The sequence below is a fragment of the Haliaeetus leucocephalus genome, unplaced genomic scaffold, assembly GCF_000737465.1.
Source record: "Haliaeetus leucocephalus isolate CR32 unplaced genomic scaffold, Haliaeetus_leucocephalus-4.0 Scaffold517, whole genome shotgun sequence".
NCBI classification, from domain to species: Eukaryota; Metazoa; Chordata; class Aves; order Accipitriformes; family Accipitridae; genus Haliaeetus; species Haliaeetus leucocephalus.
The window spans coordinates 3,752,960-3,763,619 of NW_010972953.1; the positions used below are offsets into that span (position 1 = coordinate 3,752,960).

At 38.6% G+C, this 10,660-nt stretch overlaps 1 protein-coding gene across 1 annotated transcript in view; it reads left to right on the forward strand.

Annotated features, from left to right (window-relative positions):
* SRRM1 (serine/arginine repetitive matrix 1) overlaps window positions 1–10,433 on the forward strand; it is an 18,109-nt gene extending 7,676 nt beyond the window's left edge. The window contains exons 8-19 of the mRNA XM_010576347.1: window positions 179–382; window positions 945–1,064; window positions 2,610–2,881; window positions 3,026–3,106; window positions 3,453–3,539; window positions 4,208–4,352; window positions 4,613–4,654; window positions 6,503–6,607; window positions 6,931–7,392; window positions 8,289–8,475; window positions 9,033–9,227; window positions 9,445–10,433. Of these exons, the coding sequence (XP_010574649.1) occupies window positions 179–382; window positions 945–1,064; window positions 2,610–2,881; window positions 3,026–3,106; window positions 3,453–3,539; window positions 4,208–4,352; window positions 4,613–4,654; window positions 6,503–6,607; window positions 6,931–7,392; window positions 8,289–8,475; window positions 9,033–9,227; window positions 9,445–9,549 (2,005 nt within the window). The 3' untranslated portion in view covers window positions 9,550–10,433. The remainder of the gene's footprint in view (window positions 1–178; window positions 383–944; window positions 1,065–2,609; window positions 2,882–3,025; window positions 3,107–3,452; window positions 3,540–4,207; window positions 4,353–4,612; window positions 4,655–6,502; window positions 6,608–6,930; window positions 7,393–8,288; window positions 8,476–9,032; window positions 9,228–9,444) is intronic.
* Window positions 10,434–10,660: the final 227 nt, after the last annotated feature.

Sequence of the window (10,660 nt, forward strand, 5' to 3'; positions counted from 1 at the left end):
TGAATCATTGTACCACGTTTTAATTCTTGTCACAGTTTTGGAGTGGGATGTCTAACATCTTGTCAGAGGATGGGCAGGAGAATGTTCATAGTAGGGGAATATTGTGGCAGCTTCTAAAATGTTACTCCAGGGCCTATGGTTTGTATGTGCTTATAAATTAAGTCTTTATTTTTAACAGTGATATCCCAAAAGCTCCTAAACCTGAACCTCCCGTACCGGAGACGAAGGAAACTTCACCAGAACGTAATTCAAAGAAGGAGAGAGAGAAAGAAAAAGAGAAGACTCGTCAAAGATCCCCAACTCGGTCCAAGTCAAGGTCAAGATCTCGGTCACGCTCTCCATCTCATTCTCGACCAAGAAGGCGTCATAGATCACGGTCAAGGTAGGACTTCAGTTTATCTTGATCATGAAGGTTGAGAACTGAATATTTTCTTCTGAAGGTGCCACTTAATGTAATGTTCTCAGTTAAAGCAGTAATGTTGTTAGAGATGTTGAGCTATGAATGTTTTAGGCCAAGTGAGAAAGATGCATTCAATGGATAAACAAGTTTGGGAGTTGTTTTCTTCCTATCAGTTCATGAGAAGATGCTCACAGTGACTGATACTCACTGGAGAAGGAATGGGGTACTTAATGCTGAGTACGGCACTTTTTAAATAGTGGGAATTGTGTAGCCTTCTTTTAGGAGATAGGTTTGATGCTGAAGATGCTGTAAATTACTTTTTTTTTTTCCTTTTTTGGGGTTATTTTACTACTTAGTGGAAAGGCGTTGGTAAACTTTAAAGCACTGATTGCGTCTGAATGTACATTTTGCATCATAATCTAAATGCTACTTTAATGTGATGCACTTGGAGAAAAGGAACTTTACGCTCAGTGCCCTGAGGATAAATTTCCTCAAATCTGAAAATTAGATAGTTGCTTTTCATTTGAATTTTTGATTATGACAGGTCTTACTCCCCTAGAAGGAGACCAAGCCCAAGACGACGACCATCTCCAAGGAGAAGGAGCCCTCCAAGGCGAATGCCTCCCCCACCCAGACACAGAAGAAGCAGATCCCCTGTGAGGCGGTAAGATTCCCTTTTTTGAGACAACTGAAATGTTAAACTTCAAAAGCTGAAGGGAACATTAGTTGTGAGGAATGAGTGTTATCAAAATTACCTTGTTCATCTTACCTTACTACTGTCAGGTATATGATTTGAGTGACGTAAAAACTGCAGTGTCATATTTCATAAGTGTGTTGTGGGGGAACATAATAGTAGCTGTGAAATGATTTCTTTTGAGTTGAAATAGTGGTGAGAATTCCACCTTTATGAAAAGTGGCAATTTCAGAACTGTAACTTCTTCAAATGGCTCTGGATAGCTCCCAGCATAGATTGACATGACATCTTTTAGGACTTTTTTGCTTAAGTCTTAATACTTTTTTTTTTTCCTGCCTGGGGAAAAAATTAGAACAAGTAACTGGATTTTACTTGTTGGGAGCTTTTAAACTATGACTTAGATTTCTATCACATAAAATTAAAATAAAAATTAAATTTTGACTTGAAATGTGTTTCTTTTTCATGTTCTTTTACTTAAAAAAAAAAAAAAAAAATCTTCAAGGTCTGCTCTCCAGTGTCGGAGGTTACATTTTTGACAGCATAAGCAATTGTTCTAGTAGCAAAGCTCTGAGTTGCCTTGCAAAAAAAATTATGTACTTAGGGCAATGTCAAAACAGACATTTGTCTTTGTAGGAAGAGAATAGATTCCTATCCTTTTCATAGGAAGAGAATTAAAGTGATGCTTCCTGTGTACAGCAGTTCTTTTTTAGGAAGGAACAGTTCTTCCTTTTTATGACAAGGTGATGACTATTCTTTTTTTTTTTTTCCTGAGTTTGCAAAGATGTTCATTTCACACAGTTACTGGGAAAACTGTGGAAAGTATCAAACATGTATGGTGCAAGATGTACAAGAGCTCCCTTTCAGCAAATGTTTATCTCACTCAAGGTAGGGTTTCTTTTTTCCAGGTTCTCAGGAATTCTGCAGCCAAAGGTGGATTCTGCAGGTACACAATTGCAACAGAACTTGCCACAAATTTTGCCGCAGAATTCTAGAGGCCCTACCTTTTTAAAATTACGAAGTAAAGATGAAAGACTAAAACATAAGAATGGATAGATTGATTCTGAATTGTTAAGTTGTTCTGTGAAATTTTTACCTCCTGGTATAAAAAGTTTTTAGTGTACTTGCACACTAAACTCTTAAACAGATCTGTTCTGAAGATCATTAAATCACATGTGCTAACACAGAGAATTCTCTTAACCATCCAAAAGTTAGAGAGCCCAACAAAACTAATTGCTCCCAGGAGAAAAGCTTAGTTGTAGTCTGTAGATTGACAGAAAGCAAGCAAAGGTAACACTAACAATTTTTTGCTCACTATGTAGTTTAAAAATAACTGTGGAAGATTGGTTGTTATTCCTCTTTTCTACAAACCAAGTGTTGAAGGCTGTCCACCATGTTTTGGAAGTGCTGTTGTATGTGGCTCTATATATGTGCTTGCAAACAAATGCGATTCTGTGTTCATGCTCAAACGCTTCTTAAACTGGCTAGTCAGAATCTAATGTCATATTTGATTTACAGGAGAAGACGGTCATCAGCATCCTTATCTGGCAGTAGCTCTTCCTCCTCCTCCTCACGTTCCCGATCGCCACCAAAGAAACCACCTAAAAGAACTGTATCCAGTCCTCCTCGTAAAACGCGTAGGCTCTCTCCTTCTGCAAGCCCTCCTAGGCGGAGGCACAGGCCATCCCCACCAGCAAGTCCACCTCCAAAACCACGCAGGTCTCCAACACCCCAGCAGTCGAATCGTGCAAGAAAAAGCCGTGGCTCTGTTTCTCCTAGCAGAACATCAGGTAATGAAATACAAATTTGTATTCCAGCGGGTTTATCATTTTGTGCTTTTGTTTTCTCAAAGATGGTGTTTACAGTTTGTATGAGCAGAAAAGCATGCAAGAATGTAATGAATTGCACCTGAGTTATTTGACTTTGTCTTTTAGCACCCAAACATAAGAGTACTGAAAAAAGAGAATCTCCTTCGCCAGCACCAAAACCAAGGAAAGCAGAACTGTCTGAATCGGGTATGGCTCTCACTTTTCAACACTGGTTTTGGGTGGGGTTTTTAATCAAAGATGCCTGGCGATAAAAGGCAGTGGTGAAGTGCTGAACCCTCTTGATAGACTGGCATTGAAAGCAAGAGTTTTCAGAAGTATAAAAATGATCACTCGTACTGCCTCAAATATTTCTATCCAAGCTTTCTTGGAGAAGAGCTCAGCTAAAGTCTATTCCAGCCTCAATGTTATCTTAAGATTTGGGTGGGGGGGAAGCATGCTTGATAATCTACTGTAATATGACTTTGCTTCTGCCTGAATAAGGTGAATTTGTATCTTTGGTTTAAATATTCTGTCCATGTATGTACCTTTTCAGAAGAAGATAAAGGAGGTAAAATGGCTGCAGCAGACTCTGTTCAACAGAGGCGTCAGTACAGAAGGCAAAATCAACAGTCCTCATCTGGTATGGATGACATAGATTTCCTAAAACTGGACTGTAGTTTACTTTTGCAGGAAGTAGTTAATATTAAGTTCAAATACTGATTACAATTATTTGCTGTGTGCACTGCAATGCTATTTTAAGCTTAATTATAGATTTACCCCTCATAATGAAGTCGCTTCAATTATTGCTCATGAAGAATGAAGTATGACTTTTAAAGGTTATGCTATATCTCTTATTAATGGGTTCGCATCTTTAACAGTTAAACTTTTAAACTCTTACCATCACACACAAAAATATTGTTTGCTATAGATTACTTAATCTGTTGTCGCAGTAGGTTATTTTGTACTATTTTGGACTCTTGCATGCTTGAGATCAGTAAATTAACCTGAGCCTGGTATAGGTTTTTGTCCACTTAATGGTTCTATAAGTAACTGCAGTTCACCTTTTAAATTACCTGTCTATTCAAATTTTATGTGGGTAGTTAGGTTGCTGCAAATATTTTTACCCAGCTCTGATGGATTTATTTATCACTTCAATTAACATTTTTAGTTGAACTGCTTTTAAATAGAAGCTTCTTATTTTGCAGAAGAGGACGTTGGTAGTTTAAACTGCAGTATAAGCCTTTCGCTAACTGTGTTAACAGTATCATGAGAATCATTTTCCGGAGAGTGATTCTTCTACATTTATAGATTCTGGTTCTTCATCTTCATCTGAAGAAGAAAGACCTAAGAGATCCAACGTGAAGAATGGGGAAGTTGGTAGACGCCGACGCCATTCACATTCGCGCAGTCCATCACCGTCTCCACGAAAAAGACAGAAGGAATCCTCCCCTCGGTAATTTCTTCTTAAGTTGAATGTAACTGCTGTCTTTTTTCCTAACTATTTAGTTAATGTTGTTTATCTGCTATGCAACTGTCAGCAAATACGTAATAGAATTAAGTCATGTCCAGTTTGCCCAATCTTGTTTCAAGATTGCATTCTGTTATGCTCATTTGGTAATAATTACTCTGAACTTTATTTGAATATGTTAATTTTTGCCTCAAATGTATGGCAGATAGATTTGCTTTGTTTTGTTTTTCCTCCACTGCTATCAGGATGCAGATGGAAAAGAGGTGGCAATCACCAGTGATGAAAAGGTTGGTTAGAAATTAATGTGTTAAGTAGGATTTACATATAGAAAATCATTTAGACAGGCTCTCATTTATTTTGTCATAGATAAGTACTTGCCGTCCTTTGTCCTTTGGACTTGCACACTCAAAGTAATAAGGTGAGGGAAGTTCAGACTGATGTGTTCCTTAATGTGTTGGATCTGGGACCATTTCACTGGCAAAAAAAAAAAAGTGGGGGGGAACACGTGCTCAGTCTCCTTCATTGCTCACTGCTTGTTAATTCACATAAGCTTGTAACAGCTAATAATATGTTGTTAGCATCTTACTGATGCCTGAAAACAACTGAATGCTTGTATTCTTTGGGGGTTTTCTTATTCCACGTACACAGATTTGAAAGACAGGTGAGCATTACTTTGTATTCTTGCTGCCATTGATGTTCTGGCTAAAACCCTCCCATACAGTTGCAACAAGTGATCAAGAGCTTGATGTTCTGGGTCACAGATAATTGGAATTTTCAAAAGTCTCATTCCTCAATTCATTAGATATTTCAACTACTAGTAGTGGACTAGTAGTGAACACCTACTTTATTTTCTCTTTTCTTATGTGGGTGGTATTGTTAACATTTTTATTTGTGAAATTGTTTGCTCTCTGTTGATCTTAGAACATAGCAAGGTGCAGGAAGTGGGGTGCTTGATGGGTTTATTAATCTGATATAATGACCCTTGTGAGCAATCTGTAATTACGACCCAGCTAGAATGTAGTCGCAGCATACATAATGATGTATGAGATTAAGCATGACTACTTCTACAAATGTAGACCACTCTAATTATGGATCTTGTCAAACAATTCTGTGTGAACCAGATTGGAATTCAAAGATCTTTATCTGTTTTGCAACAAACTAAATTCACCTACTGCCCATTGCGTAAATACATGTTTAATTAGGACAGCCATAACATTTGAAGACTGGTATTTTTTGCATCGTAAAAGAACGTTGTCTTTTGGAGCAAACTCTTATCTATAAAACGTGTAACTCGTTGCCTTGGAGAGCAGCAGCCAGTGTATTTGAAATCGAATCTCAATTTATGTAGATGAGCTTCTTTGCTTTTTAATTACTCTCATTTTTTTCCTTTATCCAGTCTCTAGGAAAGTATGCGTTTGATTAAAATATCCCCTTCCAGAAATCTGTTGTAAACCTTGCAGAGCAGAAAATGGCTCATTTTGTGAATGATGTTAATCCAGATAGCTGCAGTTCAGCAACAACTCTGATTTTTTCTCTGCATTTCAAGAAATAAGTAGTTTTGGATTTCAGATCTGTAGATAAAAGCTGTTTTCAAGAGTACAGTTTCACACTGTTTAATCTGATCCAACTTCAGACTGCTGCTGAATGCAGTTTTGGTCTGTCTGACACAGATGGGCATTCTCAGTTCCTCCCTTGTGTTGGATGTAGCAATCGTGTCTCTGCATGACGACAAAGAGGTGTTTTTGTTGGATTGGTCTCCTGGTGGATCAGTAAGCTGGTCTGACTCATTAGATGATCACTAGATTCAGTGCAAGGGAAATGGCAGAATGAGCTTTCAGGAGAAGAAAATGGGAGAGAGTTGGTCTTCCTCTTCAGCTACAAGATGCGAATAGACCAGGTTAAGCAGAATGTGAAATTGTCTCAGGAATGCTGTAGTGGGCTCTGAAAATTACAGTAAAATTATGTGTTGTCTCACACTCATTAGAAAGACAAATATATCTTTTTCCATCTTCTAATAGAATTTCATTTTGAAGTGCATGAACAATATAATTTTGTATAGTAAAAGCGGAAGAACAAAAAATAATAATCTCGTGGCTCAATTGCAACTTTTCTGAGAAACCTCTTTATCTCTTTAGTAGGAGGAGGAGAAGTCCATCGCCCCCACCAGCCAGGCGGCGACGGTCTCCTTCACCTGCCCCTCCTCCTAGGCGGCGGCGGTCACCTTCATTACCTCGTCGAAGGTAGTGTATTGCATTTTTGTCATGAAGTGGTTGCTTTTGGTTTGTTGACTTACAACTATGACATTTAAAAAGAACTGCCGTGATACCAGTTCCTTGATTCACGTGAGGGGAGTGTAATTTTGCTAGTGAGATTGTGAGTGGCCTGGATATCATTTGTATCAAATACAGAATAACACCCGTTAAGCTGTTTTTCAAAATGTTTGGTATTAAATGAAGCTTTAAAGAATTTTTAGAGTTCTTTTTCCCCTCTTTGGGTGGATTGCAAGACACTTGTAACTAATTCACATGCCTATGTGGCACCCGAACATTTGTTTTCTTTGTAGGTCTCCATCACCACCCCCGCGCAGACGCTCACCTTCTCCGCGGAGATACTCTCCACCGATACAGAGACGATATTCTCCTTCTCCACCACCTAAGAGAAGAACGGCTTCTCCGCCTCCCCCGCCTAAACGAAGGGCATCACCTTCTCCACAGTCGAAACGCAGAGTCTCCCATTCACCACCACCAAAACAAAGGAGCTCGCCAACTGCTAAAAGGCGTTCACCTTCGATATCTTCCAAGCACAGGAAGGGATCTCCTCCCAGTAGGTCCAATCGGGAAACACGTTCTCCACCACAAAACAAAAGGCATTCACCTTCGCCACGGCCTAGAGCTTCTCATACCTCTGCAAGCCCACCACCACCACGAAGGGGAGCTTCGGCTTCACCCCAGAGAAGACAGTCTCCATCTCCAAGCACTAGACCCATCAGGAGGGTGTCAAGAACGCCAGAACCTAAGAAGACAAAGTAAAAAAATTTGTCTTTGGTGGTAGTTTTGTGAGGGGTTTTTTGTTTGTTTTGTTTTAATGCAGTGGGAATAGCTAGGGAATCGCATTAAAATGGCTCTCATATCTCTTGAGATTGCTCAAGTCTTGGCAGCTTTGTTCAGCTTCCACCGTCACAACATTGATTTTCAGAAGTTTATTGGATTGGAAGCATCTGTTAAAATAAAGTACAACACGGGGAGAAGCATTAAAGAGGCTTTATGTAGAGTTTGAGACGGTCTTTTAATAGCACAACAAAGCACTGGGACTGAGCAGGTGAAAACAAGTTTGAGAGAAATCTTGTTGCTAGCTTTGTTTAAAGAAAAATGAACTTTCTCTTACTTTAAAGCTAACTGCAGAAGGAAATCAACACTTCTCATTAGCTCATAAATCATTTCATAAGTGGTCATCCAAGAGAAAAAAAAATTTAGAATTTTAGCAGTTTTCTTTAGTTGACGCTGCTTTTGTGAGCAGATAGACAAAAGTATGGTGCTGGCTTGTTCTTTCAGAAAGAATGCAGCTGAATGTAATTTCTTGCACTTTCTTCATTGGATGATAAAATAATAGCATTGCTATTCTCTTGACTTTTAATGTGGTTATAAATTAGTCATATCAGAAGAAAGGGAGCAATCATTTCTGAACAACAGTAGCAGTATTGTTTAACAAGCTATCAAGTTGCAATATCCTTTTGCATTATGGATGCACAGTGGTATTAGATTGTTTTGCCTTTTGTAACACATGCCAGCAAAGTAACTAATCATTCTTTAAGTGGCAGCTTAACCGAGTTATAAGCACATAAGTTCATTTGGCTTGTTTGTTAATTTTTACTTTCTTGTTCTGTTTCTTAAATCTCTCAATTGTGGCTCTTCTATTTTTAAGGGCTTCCACACCAAGTCCACGATCTGCGAGACGGGTGTCTTCATCACGGTCTGCATCAGGGTCACCTGAGCCAGCACCGAAAAAGCATCAAGGACCTCCATCTCCTACTCGGTCTCGTTCTCCTTCTGCAAACTGGTCACCTGCAAAAAAGGCTAAAAGCCCAACTCAGAGCCCATCACCTGCAAGGGTATTTGTTTACTAATAAAAGCAATAGTGTTTTGGGTTATATGGCAAGTTATTTTCATGAAGACTTACCTGATGAACTAAGTGAGGTGGTCTTATTTATGTTTAGTAGTCTTACGTGCAAACTCGGACTATTCCTAATAGGAAGAGAACGGATTGTTAGGCATCATTATCTGTTCTCCTGAGGTATTTCCTAGGGACACTTCCATTCTCTGCCAGAGGAGTGTTTGAGGGAGTTAGACTCCACCTGCAGTATTAACCTTTATAAAGAGGCTTGTCTGTCATTGCTATGACCAGCATATCAAGTTTGCATGGTGTTATGTTCTGTTTTAAACAGACACAGCACAGTCGTGCATTACAATGTCTGTCTCCTAGGATTGCTTCTCTCACTTGATTGGGAATGTTGTGACTTTCCCCCAGTTCTGAAGAAGGTGTAGAGTTTACCGAGTTTCAGATGTTGCTCAGTCCATTCACATTTCCCAGAATGGTTGTGGGCTTGTTAAAACAACATTTTGAAGCCTTAGGGATGAGTCGTAATATCTATTGAATTGTTTGTTACAGAATTCAGATCAAGAAGGGGGTGGAAAGAAGAAGAAGAAAAAGAAGGATAAGAAGCATAAAAAGGATAAAAAGCACAAGAAACACAAAAAACATAAGAAGGAGAAGGCTGCGGCGGCTGCAGCAGCTGCTGCTGTGGCTGCAGCAGATACCACATCAGTACAGGAAGACCAGGAAGCAGAGACAGAACCCAAAAAGGTAGGAATTTGGTACCTGTGCTTTACTGTTTAAGAGTCCAATATAAGAAAATAAACGGAGGTGAATGTACACTGTACTCTTGATGTTCTAAACGGCAGTCATACTTAAGACATGCAACTTAGTGTCTCATGATTTTACTTGACAATTTGCAATATTGGGAGGGCTGGATCCTGGCTTAGTTTCAGTGTTTGAAGAAATGCTTTATCTTTGTTCGAAGGAGACAGAAAGTGAACCAGAAGACAACCTTGATGATCTAGAAAAACACCTGCGAGAGAAGGCACTGAGGTCAATGAGGAAGGCGCAAGTGTCACCACCATCCTAGGCTGAATCCTTTGATATAATGTACATTTTATTTGGTTTGTACTCAGAATTCAATTTCAAATTGCTAAATGTGTTTGAGCTTTAGAATATAACATTTGTTGTAATAATTGCTAGGTTGAGGTTCACCATGTACAAAGGGCATGGATTTACATTACAAAAGGTGTCCACAGTGTACTAGTGACATTCTTTCATTGACAGTCAACATAATTTCATTTAGAGTGAGACTTTTTTAGAAGCAGTAGGAATTTGTTTCGAAGGTTTTAAACATGACCGTCAATTCCCTAGTTTCTTTGAAATTCAACAAAGCCTTTAGCATAATTTGTGAGGGTCTCATTTGACTTCTTTTGTATCCACTTACATTACGCTACTAACCTTTGTGGTTTGTAAGCTTGCCCAGAAGAAAAACCACTGCAGAATTACCAAGGAAGTACATATATTTTAATGCTTTCTACTGTTGCCTGTATAGTCTCCATTAAAGCGAATCAAGAATAGCAATTTAGAATGGTACATAAATGAAAGCATGTTGTTTACCAGGACACTGTGGGTTTATATTGATGTAACATGTTGATTTGGAACACTGGAATTTCATTTGTATTTTTATGTTCTTTTTTTAAAGGGCAGTTTCCATGATCAGCAGTCCCAGAAAAAATTCCTTCAGTTACATAAATTTTGTTTGTGAGATGTCGTTGCCCCATTCATAAATCTTGTCTTGTTACGGTTCTTCTGAATGGTATAAGCAACTTTCAGAGATGTGGTCTTTGAAAGTGTGAGGAACCTGAACTTTGGATATTGTCATGTTTTCACTGTTTTTTGTTTTTGTTTTTTTAACTAAAGCTATATAAAGCTTGTGGATTAAACAAAAATAAATTTCTAAATTTAAACAGATGTTGGCTATTTTTATATGAACATTTACATTTGCTAATCAGCTTTCTTTTGTACAGGGTTAATGAATACACAGATATGGAAAAGTATTTGATCCAGTACGCTGGCTTCTGAAAAATTGGGGCTTTTGTTTTTAACTGTCCTGGGGTAGCAGAAATAGCCCTTTGTTAATTCAGTGATGCTCCTGTTGTGTCTGGATTGGTGTTCTTGCAAAGCAAGAGTAAAACAGT